Here is a 23834-nt window from a genome sequence, read left to right on the forward strand (position 1 = left end):
TGCATAAGCAACTGACATCGAAAAAGCTAGTGCCGCTTTTGAGTCGAAAAGATCGTCTGCTAATAACGTCGGCTCTCGGCGCCGTATGCTGGTTCGTTGGCGGCAGTTGGCATCGCGACCGCTTGCGCCATCTCTTGTCTCCCGTGCAAAACGGTGCCGTATTGTTTGTAGACCGGCGGCCTCGCTGCGTTTCCATAGGAGTCGAGCCTTTTTCTTCTTTTAGAGCGCAGCTCTTAGGCGCCCGTTTCCGGCTTGAGCGGCGTCGGCGTCGCCGTCGGCGTCGCCGTCGCCGTCGGCGTAACCGCGCGGTGCATTATGGGTAAATTTTTCCGAAGGGACCCGAGGACTCCCGAAGGAACCCGAAATCGTCCCGAAGGAACCCGAGGTCCTTCGGGAGGACCTCGGGTCCCTTCGGGAAGACCTCGGGTTTCTTCGGTAGGACCTCGGGAGGACCTTGGGTTCCTTCGGAAGTTGCATGCAACAGGTTGCATGCAACCTGATGACGTCATCGTCATCCGCATCGTCATCGTCATCATCACTGGTGACGTCCAGTGACGTCACTGATGACGTCATTGGCATCGTCATCGTCATCATCACTGATGACGTCATTGGCATCCGCGTCGTCATCGTCATCATCACTGATGACGTCATCAGTGACGTCACTGATGACGTCATCAAATCGTCATTGTCAAGGTCACGTGACCCCCAGGTCAGGTGACCTTGAGGGTCACGTGACCTGGGGGGTCACGTGACCCCTGAGGTCACTTGACCTCTTAAGGTCAGGCGACCCCACTGAGGTCACGTGACCCCCTGGAGTCACGTGAACCCCCTGAGGTCACGTGACCCCCTGAGGTCACGTGGCCGCCTGAGGTCACGTGATTCTCCTTTTGTCACGTGACCCCCCTCCCCCGAGGTCACGTGACCCCCTTGACGTCACCCGGCCTCCCATGAGCGTGACCTCAAGGAGTCACCTATCCCTCAGTACGCTTCCATCCTCCTCCTCAAGATCTGCGCGCCAACCGGCGTTACAAAGAATTGTAAACGGCTTTCATTTTTTTCACTTTTTCCTTGAGTAAGTTCGCCCTTTGCAAATTTTATAGGGAAACAATGCACCACCTGCGGGCAATGCTGCGCAAAATCGTAGCGCGATAGGTTATGAAATCAATCTTTTCGGTTTTATTGAAACAGCCTGGCCGCTGTTTGAGACACCCTGTAGTTTTTGCTTCATTAAAGTTATATCCTACAGCTTCAGAACTTACAGCGTCTGAGAATTATTTAATTATGTCGTCACTACTATAATCTACTCGTAGCGATTTCTTCGCACCGTGGGTGCGAAGCTAATGGCTTCGCACCCACGGTGCGATGGCACGCACGCTAATGGCAGAGTGTAAAACATAACGAGGGAGTTATTATAAAGAAAACAATACATAATTCGAATAAGACAGGAAAGCGTGAAATTAAGTCGCTTTATTTTACGAGGCGTAAAATAAAGCAAATTTGCAACTGCAATTGCACACCTCAGACTCAAAAGAACAAACCCACAACACCCAATAAAAAGGCGCGCTCCCTAAATGCATGCAGAATAAAGCAGCGGATGGTGCGACAATTTCCTGAATTAATGCAAAAGCAAGGTTCGCGCAGACTGCCTCAAGTGATTAATATATGAAGCGTTTCGGTAAAAAACATGTGCAAGTTTTTTTTTCTTTTTTTTACATTTTTAACATAGGGTAGGCAAAGAAGGAAACCTGGAAGTAATGACCCGAAAACACGGTTGTGTAAATGTCAAAATAACGCTTCGAATTAAAAACAATACACTCAAGCCAAAGAAATTTGACAGCAAGAACCATGGAAAGCTGGCAAACTAAATGCCCCAACATCTTTTCGCCCTCTTAGGTTCTTTTGGTTTTTTTCTTGAGGACCACGTTTTCTGATCTTTGCGATCAGTTAATAAAACCGTCTATTCTAACAGCTTTATGATTTGCTCACGTTCAACCCAAATATGTTGTGAGCTATTCACTTATGTCTTCTTTTTATACATGTTTTCGCCGAGAACGATAATAATGAACAAACTTGAGACTCTACTAAAGCGTTTGATGATGTTCATGAAAATCAAATGCACTCGACGGGCGGAAACCTTCATGGACTCTTGAATAAAGATCCCACAGCTCTGTATCCAAACACTGTATCAATGAATCGGTAGGCGCAAACGACTGAACACTTAAATTCGGTTGGCGGCTTGCGCCAACTAAACGGCGCTTATGATATTCCAACCTCAACCTAACATAGAAAACATGCAGGTAAAGCCTTTAATAGTAATATTGCTAAACCTTTTGATCCGTGTCACGAAACTGCCAGCTGGTGGGTGCACCTTCCACCCAACGGATATATTGGCTGGCGAACGCCATTTACTACGTGTCTTCCACAACGGCATGGCACTAAACCGCTTTCTTTGTATCCATACTTGGATCGAATATTTTACTAGACCCGTTCATACATTCAGACCCGTTCAGACCCGTTCAGACCTGTTCAGACCCGATTTTCAAACCCGTTCATACATTTGCGTTTGACTAAGAGCAACTGAGACAAGACCAATTTTTAAGGCCCGTCCACACTCTTGCGACCGAGTACGACCGAGAGAGACCAGACCGGTTTTTAAGCCTCTTGCGATCTCTTAGGACCAGCTCCGCTGCCGCGCATCCGGTCTTAAGAAGTCGCAAAAGGCTTAAAAACCGGTCTGGTCTTTCTCGGTCGTACTCGGTCGCAAGAGTGTGAACGGCGCTTGAGGCCTCTTATGACGGCTTGCGACAACCTCCACAGCAGCGCATCCGGTTGTAAGCCGTCGCAAGAGGCTTGACGCAGGACTTGTCTCAGACGGTTGTTGTCGATCGCAAGTGTGTGAGCGGGCCTTTACTCCGCGAAAATTCAGTGGCCTTTGGGTCGACAGCTCTAACATAGTTGAAATGACTGTACGCGCGTACATTCGGGGTTTTAAAGGAGTGGCTGCCACCTGGTACCGGACATTTCATCGAACGCCGTTTCGTCGATCGCCGTTTCATCGAAGCCGTTTCATCGAAGCCGTTTCATCGAATGCCGTTTCATCGAACGCCGTTTCATCCAACACCGTTTCATCGAAGCCGTTTCCTCGAACGCCGTTTTATCGAACGCCGTCTTATCGAACGCCAGGGTGGCATTCCCGCTTCCTGAAGCTGGTCGGAGGTGCCCATCCCGTGTTCTTGAAGTTTTTGACTTGCATCGCCGCAGAACATCAACTGACGGAAGACAAGCTGGAGGCGATGCTGAGTTCCCAAGAGCCTCCTCGCCAGAAGAAGGCCATAGCGGCAAGAAACGAGAAGGTCCGCCTTTTTTATGAGAACCGACGGGCCAAGGCTTTGGGGGACTTTTTGAGAGCAATTGCTCATCATTTGAAACGGTGAATGGCTGTCGCACGAACACATGAATCCCCGAAAGTTTTCAAATACAATTTGAAGTGACGTACTTACTTTTGACTGCATTGAGTCGTAAAACAAAAAAAAATGTTTCATTGTAGTTTCATAAATAGCACCTCAGCTTTAGCTACTGCAAGCTTCGGGCAGTAAAAAAGTATCAATAGAAAGACATGAGAGGCTAGGAGGTTCACATGGCTAAAGTTGTCGCGCCTGCCCGAAACCTAAGTCGCCTTCTGGCCTCCATGAGTTGGAGTGCGCTCTTACCGGGAGTGCGACGTTTTATTTATTTGTAACAATACCCTCAAGGCCCATCGGGTAATACAGAGGGGATGAACAGATAAGCACACTATGCAAAAAAAAAAAAAATCGGTACAAATATCCTCATGGGTTACTTGCATCAAAATAAATTGTAGCAGCTACAAGTTTGGTCATTAAAAAACCAGACGATGAAATGGGTGAATGACACGAAAATGCACTCGATCCGTGCATAAAAGAGTATCTTTCACAGTTTTTATATAAAAGGCATTTGATGAAACGGCGTTAGATGGAACGGCATTCGATGAAACGTCCATTTTTTCGATGAAACGGCGTTCGACGAAACGGCGTTCGATGAAATGTCCGGGAACCGCTGCCACCATCTATCGTCGTGGAAACCCGCCCAAGCAAACGAGACAGCCGTCTCTTTTGTCTTGGCGAATTCGGTATCTCTGTGCGTCACAGGCAGCCCTCTCCCTCGGCATAGCACGAAAATGCGAAAGCGTACGTGGACAGCACGACGTGCCTGCTTTCTCTCGGACGCGGGCTGTTTCTGGACTTATTGGAATGAGCGTAATAAGATGTCTCTTCGCAGTCAAGTACTACCTGGTATCAAGTTTTGACCGGTGTGCGTACCTCGTTGAGCTGGTTGAGGTTGACGCCAAACAGGAAGAAAGTTGGAAGCGAGCACATGTAGCGTAGGGGTGTCTCGCACAGATTGTAGAACAGCCGCTTCGTGGTCTCTGATCTCACTAGGAGGCGTCCTCGGTTGAAGGTGATGGCCGCTTCCTGCGCTAGCAATAGGGAGTTGTAGTAGACCGTTTTTCTCCTCCGCTACGGTATCCCCGAAGAAAACGCCGCAGCTGCACATGCGCGCCGCCAGCCTTATCTGCATAGTTTAAGGTCTTGTGGCGGATTACGGAGCGCTATCCGGGTGCTTAGCGGGCTGCGGAAACGGTCTATTACAATTGCCCAATGTTTCAGAACTCACGAGCTCTGGCAGCATCGACCTCGTGACGCTGAAGACGGTAAGAGAAAGAGAGAGGGTAGCGCAACTTGCCCCCGAGAATAGTCAGACAAGCGTCATGACGCCATAACAGTGAAAGGGAGCGCAGACACAGCCTGGACAAGAGTGCCGCCTCAGCATTAGGCTGAGCGTGTCCAGTCAGTGTGTCGAAGGACGTCTGACGTCGGTCTCCAGTCGAATTGCTTAGTTTGCGCCATTCACTCTGATTATTTTAGATGGCGTTGTGGTAAGTCGCCAGGCTGAAGCTTATAGACCCTTTTCATGGCAAACGCCGCCAGGCGATGCTCTAATGTTTGACGTCCCAGAGAACTTCCGGTTCATAAAAATAATGAACAAAGCCCACCTTAACAACGCGGCCTGAAATGTTCAAAAACGTATAACCACAAATTCTCCACGTGGAAGCTAATAGAACCAAGAGGCGCGGAATCTGTTAAAATGTTTCGCGCCGAAGGCCCTCGTTAAATCTCCAATTGTCTCGTCCGCGTAGCATTTTAGCTTTTTAGCACTGGTGGCATAAGCAAGCTCGACAGGCTTGCAAAGACGGAGCGACCGGAAGTCGCCTGGGACGCAAGCGGCAGTTCATGTTTGTAAACAGCAAAAGGTCTACACGACCGAGGGCCAGTACAGGTCACAGATTGAACACTGCGTCAGTCAACCTTCTTCTGGGAGACTGACTGAACGCGAGTTCCACCCGAACAATGATTTAGCACTCCTGTCCAATCTGTGCCCAGGGCTAGCCCTCAGCGGGTGGTCTATAAAGTTCAACCCTACGGCTTTCTGTCTAGGGGATGTTGGGAGGGCCCTCCCGCTCGCATTGCTTTCGCTGCCTCCGTCGTCTGCTACAGCAGGTTCAATGCCGAGCGCAAGTTCGTCTGCTTCTCGCACAGGGCTTGCGATGATGTCAGAACGACGAACTCTTATTGGCTGATTGAAAAAAAAGTGAAAGCCGCTTACAACTCCCTGTAACGCCGAATTGGAGCGCAGCTCTTGAGGAGGAGGAGGGAAGGGCGCTGGGGGGGTGGGTTAGACTAACCAGGAGGGGGGGGGGTCACGTGACCTTGGGGGTCACGTGACCCCCATTGCCGATGATGTCATCACTGACGTCACTGATGATGTCATCAGTGACGATGACGATGCGGGTACCGATGACGTCATCAGTGACGTCGCTGACGACGTCATCAGTGATGATGACGATGACGATGCGGATGCCGATGACGACATCAGTGACGTCACTGATGACGTCATCAGTGATGATGGCGATGACGATGCGGATGTCGGTAACGTCACCGGCATCCACATCGTCATCGTCATCATCACTGATGACGTCACCGGCATCCACATCGTCATCGTCATCATCACTGATGACGTCACCGGCATCCACATCGTCATCGTCATCATCACTGATGACGTCACCGGCATCCGCATCGTCATCGTCATCATCACTGATGACGTCATCATTACTGATGACGTCACCGGCATCCACATCGTCATCGTCATCATCACTGATGACGTCACCGGCATCCACATCGTCATCGTCATCGTCAACATCAGTGATGATGACGATGACGATGCGGATGCCGATGTGGATGCCGGTGACGTCATCAGTGATGATGACGATGACGATGTGGATGCCGGTGACGTCATCAGTGTCGATGACGTCATCGGGGGGTCACGCGACATCGCCGGGGGTCACGTGACCTCGGGGGGTCACGTGACCTCGAGGAGGGGGTCACGTGACCTCAGGGGAGTCACGTGACCTCGAGGAGGGAGTCACGTGACCTCAGGGGAGTCACGTGACTTCGGGGGGTCACGTGACCTCGGGGGGGGGTCACGTGACCTCGGGGGGGGGGGGCACGTGCCCCCCCACGAAGTCACGTGACCCCGGTGGGGGGCTCGCGCGGTGCATTATGAGACATTTCCCATGATGCACCGCGCGGTTACGCCGACGGCGACGGCGACGGCGACGCCGACGCCGCTCAAGCCGGAAACGGGCCCCTAAGAGCTGCGCTCTAAAAATAGTGGGTAGACCTCCAGGCATCGACCTCTGAGGTCGATGCCCCCTATCATCATTCATGATCATTTACTAAACCTTGAAGGCCCATACGGGCATTACACAAGGGGGGGGGGGTATTCTGCTGAAGAAACATTATATAAGGGAACAAACGAAAAGTGGGTTACATGCTGGAGAACATTGTTATATAAAGCTGCAAAAACAGGAAAAGAAACCTTCGAAACATTTTTAAGGAAAAACAGCTGGGTCAACAGAAAAATACACAAATAAAACATTTCTATAACCCGGTTTGGGTCGATGCCTGGGGGTCTACACACTATCTTTTGAATCAAAGCCAACCAGAGCTCGGCGACGTTCTGACGTCCACACAACTCCTGCACAAGAAACAGACGGCTTGCTTTCCGCATATAAGCTGATTCGCAAAAGCAAATCAATTAAACACTACAAATATCGATGTCCTTACGTTGTTCAGTATTTACATATTTTACCTTTGTCCTTTACGACAAAATCCGCCGTTTCTTTTCTTGTGACCTTAATGCACACCTTGTATACAGGTTCTTTGTTAAGGTCAAATTCGCTGTTCGATCAATGCTCCTGGCCCAAACGCGTCTCTGACGTCACGTCGCAGCGGCGGCGCTGCAGACGGCCGAAGGCTCGCCCAGACGCCGCACCTCCCGCAAATCTGGTTTCTGCTCACGCGCACTGCGCGCTTGGTGTGGGCAAATGGCTGTCGGTAAATAGAGAGCAGGTGCATACGGCCTTACCGTCAGAACGGGAGACACAGGAACCAGGAAGCGAATCGGGCTCCTGATGAAGCTCATGTTGGCCACGGGCGCCAGAGCCATAAGAAGCCTTATCTGCAAAACGCACGCATTGCACACTTCGCCCGCTAGTTTCCTGTACCGAAAAAGGGATGGCATATAAACGTCCAGCCCTAAACAGATCTTGCCGCAATCTTTGCCATACAGTCCCACATTCCACCAACGTTTTCACGTTTCTGGGGCCCACAGCCCCGCGGCGCCACCAGTATTATGAACGAATCTGGTGGCACACCGGGGTTAGTTCAAGTGTGCCTTGATTTCAGAGTGTTTCTAACTGCTCAATTGGGGTCACGTGGTTTATGGAACGCGTTTTCGATACGAGATGCGAGGAGGCAATGGACGTTTGTCGTCCGAAATTGTCTCTGACTTTCTGCCCGCTTTCTGCCTCGCCACGCGACAACGCAACAAGTGTGATCTTGTGACCAGTATGCGCCGTAGTTGTCCGCCATTAAATTGCAAACGCTCTCCATAATATGAGATGCACCCTCTCTTTAATCTAGGCTTTCTAGTTCGTTGCACGGCAGCTAGAGACATCTCCCGACATTTCTTTTCACTATTCAGGTGGTTGCTATAATGACCGCAGTGCGGCGCAGCTTGTATCATAAAAATTTAGTGCCGGAGGCCTATAGCTGATTTCTCACACACAATTGCCTCTCTTTTACACAAAATGCTTTAGGGCTAGGATCTTATAAAATAAAGCCTCCCCCCCCCCTTTTTTTTTTAAGTGTAAAAAAAATATTTAATATAAACATGTAACGCAAAGGTGTAGCACTCAAAGTTTAAGGAGCTCCCCGTTACATCTAGCGGAGAAACGTGAATTGATGTACAGTTATAGAATAATTTATATTATTCAATAATTTTGTCGACTACGCGCTTTTAGTTTTGCGGCACCAGTAAACTTAGCTGAATTTATTCTGACCTTACACAAATGCCTGGAACGCGTCACCACTGGTGTGTCTACCGCGTCATCATTTGTGTTACTTCGATTTCCTCCCGGTGACGTCATACAAGCAGTTTTACGTAGTAACGCGTTACTAGTAACGCGTTACCGTAATTTTGTTACTTCTTTGGTAACTTGTAACTGTAACGAGTTACTTTTTTTAAATATAACTTGTAACTGTAGTTCTATTACTTTTTCTGAGGTAACGATGAAAGTAACGACGTTACTTTTGTAGTTACTTTCCAGCTTTTTTATGAATAATAGATCACTGAACGAGTACAATTTAGTATTCCTTGCACTTTTCAAATCGTCTATTCCGACATTTCGAGTGTCAACTTGGCCTTGCACAAACTTGTGAATACGTTCTTTCTCAAGGGTGACAACGCGAATATAGCCACGTGTAGATTTCATGAAAAAAGATCGTTATCTTTACGTACGCGCTTGTACTTTGTGACTGAACACCTAAATCTTAGTGTCTTGAAGCACTATTTATGTTGTGGTTTTTTTTTTTTTTCTGCTAAAACGCTTTTTAATCGGGTGAATCAACCGTGAAACAACAATACACGCGGAGGGCACTGCGCATGTCCCGTATTTTGATTTGCGCCAATACTCTGGCGTGGAAACTTTCAAACACTAACTTCAAGAAGCAACTAACTGCTGCTAAGTTACAATATGAAGTAAAAAACGCACTTTTTAATTTTATGCAATAAAACTTGGTGAGGGGCGTTTTCTAGTTTTTCCTCATTTTTTTGTTATAGAAAAGTAACTGAAAAGTAACGTCGTTACTTTTTAAAGGTAGCTGTAACTGTAACGAGTTCCTCTTTTGTTGCGGTAACTGTAACGGTATCTTCGCTACTTTTTTCTTAAAGTGACTGTAACTGTAACGAATTACTTTTTAAAAGTAACTTAACCAAGACTGCATGCAAGATACAAGTGCCGCGTAATTTCCTGTCGCGATCTTGGCGTTGGTACAATGGCGGCGGCGGAAACGGTCGGCGCATGTTCTGCAGCAGCTCCTTCGGCAGCCAGGCGGTCGCAGGACGTCGACGGATGTAAAGGATGACGCGTTGATGCGCCGCGAGGGCAGCGACCCTATCGTCCGCTCGCCTTTTTTGCCAAAACTTCTACGACCATCCGCCAGGGTCGCGACATCCGGCAGCACGACACACCGCCTCGTGTAAGGTAATTTGTTGTGCCTTGGGGACCACTTTCGACGCACGAGTAAACACACCAGTCAAAGAAGCGTTCCAGGTGCCGTAGCATGTACCCGAATTTAAACTCTTCAAAATAAATGCGCAGCAAAGTTCAAAACAACCCGCCCATTCTGTCTCTAACCGTGGAATTAAGAAACCTATAATTTAAAAAAAAAAAAGTGTACTATTTCGTGTTTTGATGAAGCGATTAGCATATATTCGCATTTTCATCGCGCAATTCGCAAGAAACATGCTGAATGGCAGTAACTAGTTTCAACCTGTAAAAATATTTTGTAAAAGAGGGGAGCGCATGAAGGCATTCGTAGCTCGAGTTTCATAAAAATGCAAATGAGAAGGAGACTAGGCCTACAGAAAAACTATCACCTCATACATGCGAAAGACTTGATAAAAAAAAAATCTTTAAAAAATACACTTTTTTGTTGATGTTTTTTTTATGCGCAGTGTTCAACGTTGTCAGAGCTGGGAAAAATCTGTTCATTGATGGGAAACGTATGCTGTAGAAATGTTTAAAGCGTTGGCCGACGCTCGGGCGTGCCGTGAGGCCTGACCTTGTGGTTGTAGGCGGGCCTGTCGGCCAGCATGACCCAAGCGGCCGTGTTGCCCTGCGAGAAGCCTACGAAGAAGAGGGAGCTCTTGCCCGTGGCAGCCAGGACGAAGTCCACCAGGGCAGGGAAGTCGTACAGGCCCACCTCGTCGAGGCTGGGGAAATGGAATTGGTATACAAGCGCCGACTTTATCGACCATTCGCTCCACCTGAATGCTTCGTTGTGCTGACAAAAATAAAAAAAAAGGTTTTTTTATTGAAACATTAACATTAATGACTGTTTCATGTTTTCAACACTGTGAATATAATGCAAACTGGTTTGAAAGTAATGTTTATATCGTTGTTTTTTTTTAACTAAGTTTTTATTTATTTATTTCGTTTGTTTTTTGGTTTGAAAGTGTTTTTCTTTTGTTTCGTCAATAGACTTGCAGCGACAAAAATTGTCGTGCGCTTTACTACGCGATGCTGCATTGCGAAGCTTGATATGTATGCGTCCTTTTATTATCCTGCCTGCGACCCTCCAGCTGCGCAGTATGAAATCTGCGCAGTATGAAATCTGCGCAGTATGAAATAATAAAAAAAATACTGTAGTTGTACATGCCTCACTTGACGCAATATCAGCTGTCATTGTGATGACTCTGTTGTTGAACTCGTACCTTCTGCAGCCTACAATTCGTCCGACCAATTTTTTCATCACGTGCAAGCCATGTATTGTTCTGCTGAACGAAACAACCGATTATAGGACAAGGAGAAAAACAAATTGAAAAAATAAATAAAGGTTGGGGGAGATTGGCAGCAACCAACCAGAAGAGAAATCCTAGGAAAGTATGGGAGTTGCAGAAGCAAAAAAGTTGAGCCTCTTCCCTCACCTTCGCGAGTGCGAGTACCCACCTGAGTTATCCGAGCGGGTAGGTATTGCACTACGTGAGACTGTTTGCGCGAACACGACATGGGCACGTGTTCACAGTTTGTTTCGAAGTGAAATTGGTAAGCGCGAAATTGTAACGATTACGTTTATGTTCCAAATGAGCACTTAGCATCACACTAGTAGTTTTACTGCCAGACTTTTGATTCTAAAAGAAAGATAGCAAAATACAATAATTGCTGGCTCACGCTTACAATGCCGCACACTGTACGCTCCTATTTTAATGCAAAAAAGTGATACATGTGAGGAAGGTGGAAAGTCTCCCCAGCAACAAAATCCACGAATTAGCAATGGAGAGCAGAATAAACTAGTATCACAGACGATTCAATAACGTTTTTTTTTTTGTATTTATTTACCTTTAAAAAAAGCCACGTAAAAATGGTAATGTCATATATCAGGTTTGTTATTTTTCGCTAGTTCTTGGAAAAAGAGACAAAATGTATGCCGAACACTTTTTTGATGAAACGGTGAAGCCAAATAAACAAAAGCATTCGTGAATAAAATGTAAATTGAGAGAACTGGCGAATATTAACTACCATGAAAATATGTAAAACAGTGAGAAGGTCACCAACAAACAAACTTTCGTGTGTCAAACATCTTCATCAATTAACTTTATAATGTTAGACACCTTGTTCCCTTTGCGGCAGCAAGATGTCTGACGAATTAAAGTTTACTGGTGCAATATATATATATATATATATATATATATATATTGGTTAGAGCCTGTCATTATAGGTGGAGCGATATTTTAAAAAAATAGCAAAAGGCAAGAACACAGGAGCGACATTATGAAAACACCCTCTTTCCACAAGTGCTCAAAACGGCATCAAAGATAATAGTGCAAAGGACACACGGGACACGAATAAGACGGAGCAAGTGCTTCTTTTTCTTCTTTTTTTTGTATCCTCGTCTTCTCTTTGCGCTATTTATGTTTATTATGATTTGCCAACTAGACTGCCTTGATCAACAGTTTAATAGTTCTTCACGAGCCATTGTAGCACCGTTATCGAAGGTACACTGTCCCAACGCCGTAGGTATTAGGGCCATGCAGTGTTTCTTTCAGTGCCCCATTCTACAGGCTTGATCAGGTACTGCAATTCAGCTGCACTAAGGTCAAATTCTCGTAACACAAAAAAATATATATTTAGCAGTCCACGTATTAAATAGTTGCGCCGGTTAACACAGGACACCGGGGCAGAGATGTCAGGCAGCTTAGACTTCCTGAAACCTACTCACTTGTGCCACTTAAAACCCGTAACACACGGGCAACTCGAATGTCATTTACAACGAATGACATTTGAACGATCGGCCAATCAGCGCGCGACACTCCGAGCGTGGGGCGTTCCACGCGCAACAGATCGCAAGCCGATTCGTCAATCACACAATGTCATTCGTTGTAAATGGCATTCGAGTTGCCCGTGTGGCACGGGTATAATTCAAAACCGGTTTAATGTATTCGCGTCACAATCTCATATATAAGATACTTTGAGCTGGAAACAAGCCATATAAAATTAAAATGCCATAGCCCTGTATTATCAATAAACACCTGCCCCTCTGAAAATTGGAGCCATCCATGGATCGACATCTGGTGGTTAGCCCACTACAACCCAAAATGAATTACCGAATTACTGCAGATGCGTCTAAATTTTCACGACCTAAAATATTTTTACGACAAAACAGTATGTAGTCATCGATAGGAAAGAGTAGCAGAACAAGTTTCCTGGAGTTTACCTGAAGTTCCAGTAGCGCCCGTCCGTGTTCTCGTACTCCACGTGACGGTTAGCGTACGGGGTGCCCCGGAAGTTTCCCAGCCAGACATCGTAGCCGGAATCCGCCAAGAGGAAGCCTGGGGAAACAAGACACTCAGCACCGCACATATTTTGCATGCATTAATAAAGTAGTGTAGAAAAAAAAGACGTCTAGAAAAAACTTCGGCAGAGACACTTAAGGCTGATTACGTGTAGGAATGTGAAAGCACTCCTACACGCAGCGCATTCGTACAGGCAGCGCGCCACGTCTTCCTTTTTCAGATTGCACTCCGGCGTTGACACCAGGCTCCCCCACTGCGCAGGCGCAGCGCGCGCGCCGGCTCCACGGCTTCCGTGACGATGCATGTGCGTTGCTGTGCTTCTCTTTGTGTTATATTTCTGTGGCGAGTGGAGGAGGGGGGAGAGCGGCGGCCGGGCGAGCCTACGTTTAGAGCGGGGGGGTTGGAGGTTTTCTCTTTTTGGGGCCGTTTGTGTGTCGCGTCCGACGTTGAATCGAGGATCTGACCAAATCGCTGAAAATATCGTAAGATTGTATTTTTTTGCAGAGCACGGGGAGCCGATGGAGGCATTGATTGGCGGCACCGGCCAACCGCCGTGATTGATTCCCAACGTCGTGGATATATGTAAAGGTCAATGTTAAATACTGATTTTTAATATCAAGGTTATTTTTTATAATCTAACAAGGTTCGATACATATTTCGGTGGAACGCCAGGTTACGTCGTATCTGAGTCAATTATTCGTGCACTTCACAAACATTAATAGTGTCATATTACGGAATAACATCATAAAGTTATAGCCGGCAGCGAGACTAGCAATTATATTGTTGTTTCGGCGTCTTCATTGCGTGTGATCAGACATTTTTAAAAGTCTGAGCATTCAGTAGGCGAAGGTAGATGGCTCATGTTTGCATTTTTTGGAGTTGACTGAATACATTTCTGTCATCTTGCGTCAACGTTTTAGGGAAATTCCGTCGAGGGTCCTGGATGTCTTCCAAGGTCCACCACCGCATATTGTTGCGGCTGCTACCTTGGACTCCTCTCGTGGCGGTTCTCAACACGGTTTACTGCAGATAAACCTGGTCAAATGTTTTATTTAAATTTTTTGTTCGTATTGGGGCACTTGAATTAGGGCTCTTGATGTTTTCTATTGTCTTGGCGTGTGTGGTTTTCGTTCATTTCCAAGAGAAAAATTTAGTGCATACTCCGGTAAATTGATTAAAGCACACAAGGCGCTTGCGAGTGTCTTTTGCGGTGTTTTATTTTTCTTCTTTTACTGCATTCACGTTTTTGTGTACTGTTTTTCTGATGTCTAAATATAACATGTATTCAATTTTACTCTGGCAAATAACTTCGGCAAAAATATTTACATATTTGCCGAAGTTCGGCATTCGGCAGTTAGTGCTGGCGGTCATGGGAGTCGGCTGTGGTGCCGAGTAGCTACTCACCTGCTGCCGTTCTTCTACCCCTTTACGTAGATTTGTTACTCACCTAGGTAAATCGGGGTGACAAATATAAACTTGCTTGGTGAATACAAAGTGCTTGCTAATCTACGATTACCTCCTGCTAGTGCCATGTGATAATTTTTGGTCAAAGGTGTAGCTTGTCAACAGTTAAAATGGTCACGTCAGATAAGTATAGTTAATGCTGTTCAACGCTGGCATCAGTGGCCCATCAAATGCTCCAAATACGTCTTAGATAAATCAAATATTTCTTCAAACTTTTCTTTATATTGAGGATGAGAGGTTTCAATTTTATATCAAATGATTCCTACATTTATTTCGTTTCAGGCAGGCTGTACAATCTACCCGGTGGCTGTCAGCTCAAGCCTAATTAATCCTGAGGTGCCCAGCTATGTGGTAGTGGAGGGAGACCTCGAAGCCGCGTCGCCTGCTCGGGCAGTCCTGTTTGCATTCCGCCTCTATTTCATCTTTAGCTTTGAGTACCATCACAAGTTCAGGCGCAGCTTCATTGTATTCGAGTACTTAATTGCTCGGAAACACTCAAATTTGGAGTCACGTGCACCACATTGCTTTCAAACCTAAAAGAATGCAAAAAAGTATTTTCTTTTTAATGCCCTTTTATTCAGGTTTAGAGATGTTTTATGTAGTTTGTTTAATGTGTTTTTTCTTCTTTTTGTTTGTCTTACATAAGGCAGGATGGTTGATTCTGAGAGTTACAGAAAGGAACTGGACCTAATGCCGTGAACCCGAACCGGAACCGAACCGATAAACATTTCGGTTCGACACTCTGGAAGAGATTAAACAGTCGTTGCGGGAGGTGAAGGCCACATTGTTTATTAATTTGAGGTTACTGAACCTGACATAACGTGACGTCAAGTTTACCGTCAAATATAGCAAAGAAATTTACGTCAACATGACCTCTCGGTGTTGTTGTAGTGTCACGTAAACTGACGTAATGCCAGGTCACGTGGTTTGATGCCGCCGTGTCAGCTCGTAGTGTCACGTGCTAGTATGATGGCACGCGACTTTAATGAAAATGCACGGACGGCCGGACAGATGAATTTCTGGGAGGGGGTTCCGTTAAAAAGAATTCCATGCCTTGAAAACTTCAATATAAAAGCAGCCGATGGAGGTGTTTTTTTTGTTTTTGTTTTTTTAGACTAGCTTACAAACGCGAGGTCTATGGCTAAGGTTTCGTGCTTTCCGATAAATTCGAAAATCTCCAAAAAACACCCGCCGGTAAAGTTTCGGTCAATTCGGATTTATCCGATAAACTTCGAAGCTTGATGTGGCAATGCTTTCTCCCTCCCTCCCCCCCCCCCCCCCCCCACACACACACACATTAAGAAAATAAAAAAAAAACACGGTGTTTTACAATAAAGTTTGATTAGCGCACAAGGTCAATTGTCATGGAAGCGTCCACGAGTTAACTTACAAATTTCGCACCATTGACAAAAGGAGTCTTCCGCTTATCTCGTCTAGGTTTATTCAGGTCACGACAAAAGCCACTGTTTTGGTTTGCACTTTGTGTCATATTATTTGTGCCTTACTGTATCAGTGACAACGATGGACCACACAGATTGCATAAAATAGAAAAGAGGGGCAAATAAAACATTAGATCCTTTACCAATCCCCATCGCGCGGCCGCGGGGTAGGTTGGTGGAATAGAATGGGATGAATACGCGCTTCCCAGCGACGACCTCCGGGACTTTATTAATTTTAAGGTATCGAAGTTTATCGAAGCAACGCCTGCGTGCAATTTTTGTCCCGAAACAAATTAGTATTGCCCACTGCAGTGGCACCAATGCCAAATCTAGCTGAATAAATAGTAAATGATACAAGCGCGTTTTACTTTTTGTCTTACATACGTTTACGCAAGGATATGAGTTATTTTCTTCTTCATTTTAAATAGGAAACACTGCAAAATTAACCTCCGAATTTCGAAAAAATGGGAATTAAACAAAGATAAACTCCAGTAAACAATAAACTCCCGAAAGCACTCTCCGAATATGATGCTGGATAAACCCCAAAAGCACGGAATCCTATCATGACGCACCCAGGCTCTGGTTCGGGTGGTTGATGACCCATTCGACAGCCGAAGAGAAGAGTCCGTGAACGAGCAGGACTGGAGGCGGGCTCTTCCAGGACGTCGCGGAAGATCGGCCGTGCGGTATCCGCTGCAGGCTGAGCACGTAACCATCCTGCGTGACCACCTGGTGCTCCTCGGCGGCGTAGCCCTTGCTTCGAATCAACTCGGCCTGCGCACGAGTCGTCGCCAACCACTAGTACCAAGGTAGTTTAAGTGTCCGTACTTTGAAATGTTTACTTATTGGCTCGAACGTTCTCTCGTCTCATTGAAATGCCGTGCCACTGAATCAAACTACAACGAGACCAGAAAAAAAAAAAAACACTTTTATATGCTAAAGGCATTAATCTGTCGTAACACTAGATTGATGATGTGAAATGAACAAAATATTGTTATTAAACTTGTATGTCGGTTCTGGTTGTGCTCACGAACTGCTCCCTAAAGAAATTCCTACATTGACAATATTTTTTATTTATTTATTTATTTGCAGATATCACTACCCTTTCACGGAAGGCATTATAGGACCGGGGGAAAGGTACAATATGAGGGATATCGGTGCCAACAAAGTTATTCACAACTGTACTAACAAGAAACCACAATTCACAGTTCACACAATGCTAACACAACAAAAAGTAGCAACAATAGAAAGACAATGCTCGGTCAGAAGTTATCACCTACCACACTCAAGTGCAATGAAAAACAAAATTCAGAGCACTGAAGAAATGAAAAACATCATTCACACGTAAACACGGTAATTCAAGATTTTTAGACCAGAATATGGGGTTCATTTCTATAATAAAAAGAGCGATACTTTAAATTATTGTGAAGATGATGCTCTTATAATATCAAAAGGTAATTCAATCCACTCGTTTACGGTGTTAAGAAAAATTAAAACGTGAAGTAGTCATTATGACACTTATATTCTGCAAGTGATAAGCTATGGTAGTTTCGTGTGCTTCTCGCAAATTTTAGAGAGACATAGCGTGACTTGTATTCTAAAGCCATCTTTGATCAGTGTGTATAAGAAAGTGAGACTTAATTTTCCTGTGCGTTTGAAGGGGCTGGAAACCTGCTACGCCGTAAGCTGTACTCACGGAATCTACCCTTTTATATTTGTTGTAAATGAATCTAAGGGCTTCCTTTTCTATTCTTTCAAGTTTGTTTATGTTTGATGACGTGTGCGGATCCCAAATAATATCGGCATATTTTAAGGCCACGGTCCCACTGAATGTGGCAGTTTAGGTACTTTTTGGCAGGCCATTACTCATCTAATTTTAAACACTGTTTTGTGGGATTGATGTCATTGGAAAGGCAATGCAGTCCTCTTTCATTTGATATTATGTATGTGTTGGATTTTACTGTTCATGCGCATTTGTAGCGTTGCGAATATGATGGCGCGGACCCTCACTTGCTCCGCTAGTTCATGTTTTATGAACGATCCATTAAAGATAGCACGGTTCCAATATAGCAGTTTTGTTAAGATGATGTCGGAGCAGAATCTAACGATCCACTTTTTTGATATTTGCACTACTTTGTTTTTTTCATCCCTCCAAGTATTGTCCTAAAATTGACATTTTTCAGCACAAATATGTTTTTAATGACAAGCGCTAGGGCAATGAAATTAGCTACAGATGTAGTGCTTATAATTGTTAATATGCAGACAAAAATGTAATGTTGTGTAAAATATTTTTGTTTAGATATTTTAAATCAAACGTAGCACTTTTTTGTGCTTCGAGTCGTGGTAGTTCAAATGCCGCTGAAGAAATAATTAAACTATGATAAAATATTTTATAACATTTAGAGCTACAATGGTTGCCCAAGAGGTGGACGATGGCTTTTTTTCATTTTCAAAGTCATAATGCTCCAGGAGCCCTTCAAACTTACCTGTTTTTGACGCATATCTGTTTTGGACATCACACAGATTTATTGGCATTTAATAACATTTATTGTTTGGAATAGATATACATTGCGATATATTCAATTTTCACAATGATCTTGCTTTGGTTTCTTATTAGGTGTAGAGCTTAGCTAATTTTAAAAACAATTAAAAACTGTTTGGGTGTTTTGTTGCGCTACCTGGCGGATGGCAGACAAACTGCTGATTTCTAGTGTTCAAAAAATTTCCGAGGGCGGCGTTGGCATCTGTATCATCATCAATCTCCGTGTCTTTTTACCTTCACATTTAAAAAATATATTGGAAGATTTACTATCGATAAATGAATGGTTTAAGTATTGGGTCAGGCTAATAAATCTAAGACAAATAATTACACAAGCGTAGCGTGATATAATGCGTTCATTATTCGATATGATTGAAATCAATAAACAATAAAGACGAAGAGGAAAATAATACACCCGAGTTCACTTTATGCCTAAAGTCACTACATGAGCTTTAAAGTATCGACACTCAGTTCCCCAAAATTGGTTTGGGCGCCGCCATTTTGGGTCTTGCTCAGAGCAAACGCAACTGCCGATCATCATGATCCAAAAGTACGACTTCCTCAGCATTAGATTCGGTTCTAGGAAACTGATGCAATATTGAAATGCTCTGTCGCGGGTTGTTTAAACATTTGTGAGAGACGGAAAAGCGTTTCCTGTGATTTTAGATAAAGCTCCATATAACTGGCAACCATGATTTTAAGCCGCAATTTTAAGCCAAGTGTCGTTACTCGGAACCGCAAGCTAATTTACTGGCACAAGCGGGAACAATGAAGAAGAGGCAGGTGTCAAAAGGTAGTGGCTTGTGGAATCCACGGGGCTTACGTCATGGCCCCCCAAGTATTGCAAGCCTCTTGAACAAGAGCATGAATAGTGTCATTAAATAAGCTACGCTTCAGAGTAGCGACACTTGACCTTATTGTGGCTTAAAATCATGGTTGCCAGTTATTTGAAGCTTTATCTGAAATCACAAGAAACGCTTTTCCGTCCTCCACTTTAAACAGTTTTCGACAAAGCAAAGCAACATTACATCAGCTTCCTAACACCGAATCTAATGCTGAGGACGTCGCACTTTTGAATCATGACGATCGGCAGTTGCGCCTGCTCTGCAGAAGCAACAAAATGGCGGCGTTCACAACACTGTCGGGGAAGAGAGTGCCGATACTCTAAGCGCAGCTCATTTATTGGCTCTAGTTCGCGCGAAACTCCTTTTCCCTGACTGAAACTGAAAGTAAATATGAATAATACACCATCATTATAGCTTATTTAGTTACAACAAAATACACATAATGAGAGGAGGAAGCGGGCGGGTAGGAGAAACGCGGGTTTTATGTCTGCCGCCCACCGTGAACGACTGCAACACTCACGACCCGGCAGAACCATTGTCAGTCTGATTCAAGCACTTAAACTCCCGCTTCCCGACTTCCCAGAAAACGACCCTCCTTGGTTAGACTACATCGACCTCGTAGAAGGCAAGTCCATCCCAAAGAACGCGAGCTTGAGACATCCAGATCGTCAGAAATCGCAAGCCAGTAGCCAAAACAAACGAATACAGACCTGGGAAAGCTCGGCGGAGAAGCTAGCCGTCTACACAGACGCGGCTTTCGCGACACTCCCAGACCAACTTGCTACGGTCGCAGTGGCAATACCAGGAAAAGGAATTATATCTTCCAAACAATTACCAAACAGCACCTCCGTCAAGGGTGGCGAACTCGGAGCGATTCAATATGCGATTGAAACAGTCCTCAACAACACAACCATTAGACCAAAAGAGCTCCACGTTTTTACGGACTCGGTAGCCTCGCTCACCGAGTGCAGAAATAGGAACAGCCCCTGCAAGAGAGCAAAATCCATAAAAGAGATGGCCCTCCAACTTTCTCTGCAAGGTACAAAAGTCCAGCTGTCCTGGGCGCCCGCCCACGCAGGCATAGCTGGCAATGAGCAGGCCCACTCTGCAGCTCGCGCGCTAATAGTTACACTCCGCGAGACGCAGAAGCCGCCCTGCCACCTTCACGATCACGGCTACGCATCTTCCTCACCCGAAGATGACGAAGACGACTATGACCCCGACGAAGCTAAACAGCAGATCAAACTTTCGTCCCGTACTGCGCTGAAGGAACACCTTCCACCCATCTCCGACCCACTGCCGCGAGGCTTTGGGCGGAGAACGAGGGTGCTCTTAAATCGCATTAGAACCAATACCGCCTGCACGCCGAACAGAAGAGCAGCGTGGGGAAAGGCGCGCACACCACCGACATGCTGCTACTGCAAGGACCCCCAACATGCGGTCGACCTAGTTCACCTGTTGTGGGGCTGCAAAGGCCTTGAGGCAACAAGGAAGAAGCACTTAGAGGACGGGGTGACATCCATGGAGGACTGGGTCTTTCCCCCAGGCCCTCCAGATAAGCAATATCAAACTCTACGCACGCTTCTGGATTATATCCACGAAGCTGGCATAGAAGTACATATATAATTCCCTTCCCCCATACCGCGAGTCCAGGCCGCGATGACATTGACTTATTCCTCTCCCCCTCCCCCTTAAAGCGGTTCAAATAAACGTTTTATACTACTACTACTATGTGCGACCGTTCTAACCGTCTCAAAAGAAAGAACGCACGAGCTAGCGCTGGTTTAAAAAAAAAAAAAAAAGAAGGCACCAAAAGGAAAAAATTGGGTTCTAGGCTGTTTATACAGCCTAGAACTTGGTCTGCCTCACAGGGGCGACGAGTCTCCCAGCTGTAGATGAGAAATTTAGCCAGTGCGGTACAGCCGCTAGCCTGGGGTCTTTAACGTGCATCACGCAGTAGTGATACACGACCGCACGCCGGTACGATGCTCATCCAGATCGAAACGGGCAGGGGTGGGGCTCGAACCCAGGATCCCTGGGTTCTGCAGCGCGAGCTTTCGCTCCACGTGCTCCGAGCTGGTGTGCGCTAGACCACTCGGCCACCGATCCTTTTTTTTTTTTCTTTATTGTCGGCCACCGATCCCCCTGCACCAAAAGAAAAGATGCGGCACGCTGTGTTCTTCGTTATTATGCGTCCAATTGCAAATTGTTGTGTGTATGTTTATACAGCCGGAAGTTAGTCTGCCTTAGTGGGCGTCTGGTGTCTCAGCTGTAGATGAACAATTTAGCCAGTGCGGTACAGCCGCAAACCTGGGGTCTTTAACGTGCACCACGCAGTAGTGATACACGACCGCACGCCGGTACGATGCTCTTCCAGATCGAAACGGGCAGGGGCGGGGTGGGTTCTGCAGCGCGAGCTTTCGCTCCAAGTGCTCCGAGCTGGTGTGCGCTAGACCATACACTCGGCCACCAACCCCCCCCCCCCCCCCCCTTCTTGTGCGTCTAATTTATATACAGGTATAAGTATTTGAAGATCGACGATGGACGTTGATCGTCTCGAGGTAATGTAACGTAATAACAATGTATAAATAATAAACTTGTTGAAGGACTGAACGACTAAATTTTTCAATTCTTGGATTGTAATATGGCGGTAGCCTATTGTACTGACTGTTGATGAAGAGCAATATGAGGTGACGAGGTAATTATTAATTGATGAGGCTCCGTAAGGACGACGACATTAGTGGGTGTCGAACCACAACGTACAGTGCCAGACTTGTTTTAAGTATCGTGTACCCAAAGACTTTCTTCACCCGCAACAGTATAAGGTAGAATCAATGAGGATGCTGCTTTACAACTGTACGTTGAACAGGAAAACTGCACTGTGCAGAAGTGCGGCTTATTCGTTAATATGAGGGACGGATTTCTAGCAGCATTACCTGATTGACTACTTGGAACAAATGGCCTCGTTGACGTAAAGTGTCCCCGTTCCAAAAGATTCTTGAAGCATACTTAAACCGCAAAGGAGTATGAGGCGAAAAATAAGAAAAAGGAGCCTGGTGTGAAAGGTCCATATCACCACTATAGCTTCTACTATCAAATACAAGGGCAGTTAAACACTACACAAAGAGAGTTTTGTGATTTAGTTATATTTACACTGAAGGTCATTGATATCCAACGTATTCAGAAAGATGACACCTCCTGGTCAACCAACATAGAGCCTTTTCTACTCTGGTTTTACATGGAAGGCCCCACTTCCGCTGAAATTCCTCACGTAGACGAGCTGTACGACCGATTAAACTGCCATTACTCTCTATCTGGGAATCTCTCGATCTTTATTCGTAGGCTACAGTAATATGAGATCGAGGGGTGTGGCTCTTCGTCCGCCGAATATTGCTTCGGCGGGTTTTTTTTCGTGTAAGATGAGACCGTCGCGTGCTGCCGGAACAAGAACCTGGCGATTCTTCACTGAACTGCTTCTTCCGTAAGCTTCAAAAGGGCTTTTTTACGTTTCGCAAATCATCTGCTCTGCTTGCCCGTTAGTTGCAGGATGGTATGGTGCACTAATGTGATGCCTCATGCCGATTTGTTTTCTTCAAAAACTTGTTTATTTTATTTGAAGCAAAAATTTGCGCGTTATTAGAGAAAAGTATTTTCGGTAGGGCAAAAGTAGGTAAAAGAGACCGTAGAACGTCAATGACGTGTTTGGACGTCGTGGCAGGCATCGTGTAAACTTCCAGCCACTTAGAGCACGCATCGCCCATGACTCCGTAGATGGATACGTCTCGCCACCCACCGACTGAATAGTGGATCGTTTTCAGTTACTGCTCATGATGGCGTTGAATTCAAGGAAGACTTCGAGTCTTTCCTCAAAGTTAGCCCAGGTGCCAGGACTTTTGTCGAAAGCGGCAAGTGTTCGAAACGTCGACAACGTTGGTAGCCACGGGTTGTGCTTGACACTGGACACTTACCATTCGCTGAGAAGAAACTTGCTTGTTCGTCTGCCATGAGTCGTCCGATATCAGGTCATCACCGCAACACCATCTCCCGACAAAACTGGTCTTCATTGTTCGCATGTCCATAGTTACCAATCACGTCAACTTATAAATTCCCGAACGCTCATAACTTGCCGTCGCTAAACGCCGTTCATTCATAGCGTCTTCATTGCAAATAAACGTCTTCCTATTTCTTCTGATGGTTTTCCTAAGCTGTACTTACAACATTATGTGTGTCAGTACTTCCGAAAATATTGCAACGGCGTTTGTTTTTCGGAAACTATAATGTAACAACCTTTACAACATCTTCCGGACACCGTGAAACACAATATTTCGTGACGTTATTTTAGTCGCCATTAAAATGGTCAGGTAAGTACCGTAAATCGCGAAGCAGTTTACTTGACGTCCGCTTCCACTGGTTGAGTCTACTGAACGTGCATTCCTGCAGAGGAAATTTTCATTGATAGAATATTGACACGTCAATCAAGATTTGATTCCTTCTTGGTAAGATTTATTGCGAAAGCCCGTTACAACCGCCGAACCGTATGTCCCTATATCAGAG

At 45.6% G+C, this 23834-nt stretch overlaps 1 protein-coding gene across 1 annotated transcript in view; it reads right to left on the bottom strand.

The window, feature by feature from the left end:
• The window catches only part of LOC8031770 (lipase member M-like), a 50502-nt gene that overhangs the window by 11050 nt on the left and 15618 nt on the right, over positions 1 to 23834 (bottom strand). Inside the window, exons 2-6 of the mRNA XM_042293351.1 lie at positions 16469 to 16694; positions 12915 to 13029; positions 10263 to 10413; positions 7504 to 7596; positions 4338 to 4490 (exon numbers count right to left, since the gene is read on the bottom strand). Coding sequence (XP_042149285.1) covers positions 4338 to 4490; positions 7504 to 7596; positions 10263 to 10413; positions 12915 to 13029; positions 16469 to 16694 — 738 coding nt within the window. The remainder of the gene's footprint in view (positions 1 to 4337; positions 4491 to 7503; positions 7597 to 10262; positions 10414 to 12914; positions 13030 to 16468; positions 16695 to 23834) is intronic.

Source organism: Ixodes scapularis, unplaced genomic scaffold (assembly GCF_016920785.2).
Source record: "Ixodes scapularis isolate PalLabHiFi unplaced genomic scaffold, ASM1692078v2 PGA_scaffold4__175_contigs__length_147842914, whole genome shotgun sequence".
In the NCBI taxonomy this organism is placed as follows: Eukaryota; Metazoa; Arthropoda; class Arachnida; order Ixodida; family Ixodidae; genus Ixodes; species Ixodes scapularis.